The sequence below is a fragment of the Frankliniella occidentalis genome, unplaced genomic scaffold (genome assembly GCF_000697945.3).
Source record: "Frankliniella occidentalis isolate FOCC.00 unplaced genomic scaffold, Focc_3.1 Scaffold6, whole genome shotgun sequence".
In the NCBI taxonomy this organism is placed as follows: Eukaryota; Metazoa; Arthropoda; class Insecta; order Thysanoptera; family Thripidae; genus Frankliniella; species Frankliniella occidentalis.
This window is the reverse complement of record NW_026267136.1, coordinates 532,732-533,368: the sequence shown is the minus strand read 5'-3', so window position 1 is coordinate 533,368 and position 637 is coordinate 532,732. Positions and strand designations below refer to the sequence as shown.

The 637-nt window shown below is 66.9% G+C and overlaps 1 protein-coding gene across 1 annotated transcript in view; it reads right to left on the bottom strand.

The window, feature by feature from the left end:
• The window catches only part of LOC127750221 (uncharacterized), a 10,770-nt gene that overhangs the window by 7,638 nt on the left and 2,495 nt on the right, over positions 1-637 (bottom strand). Inside the window, exon 2 of the mRNA XM_052271221.1 lies at positions 32-503. Within this exon, the coding sequence (XP_052127181.1) occupies positions 32-503 (472 nt within the window). The remainder of the gene's footprint in view (positions 1-31; positions 504-637) is intronic.

Sequence of the window (637 nt, the reverse complement as noted above, 5' to 3'; positions counted from 1 at the left end):
GGAGGGGAGGGGGGCGGAGGAGCTCTCTCACCTGAATCATGGGCAGGACGTAGCACATGACGGGCCCAAACACCCAGTTTTGGACCATGAGCACGATGGCGGACAGCGGCAGGACGACGGCGCACTGCAGCATGTTGGCGACGCAGATGTTGGTGAGCAGGCGCATGGTGGTGCGCGGGCCGCGGCTGTTGCTGGCGCCGCGGCCCGCGCTGCCGGGGGCGCGCCACATCCTCGTGATGGCGAGCACGTTCATGATGAGGCCCAGCACCACGACGGCGCCGTACAGCGCCACGAACAACCCCCAGAAGGGCTCGATGCCGAGGCGCAGCTGCGGCCGCGAGAAGTCGTGCGTGTCGTTGCGGAAGCCGCTGAGCCAGTTGATGACGGCCTCCAGCCAGCGGGCGTTGTGGATGTTGGACAGCTCCTGCTCCGTGAAGCCCATCCGGCCCGGCGACACGTGCACGACGGCCGAGTGCGCGCCCAGTGGCGTCCCGCCGCGACTCCTGGGGGACACAGCAGGAAAGCTGTCAGATTAACAATCCCGCACGCTCGGCTGGCTGAATCATTTAGGACGCTGTCACATGAACTAGCGCACCCTCCCCACCCCCCCTACTCTCTACCCCATCAGGAACCCCCC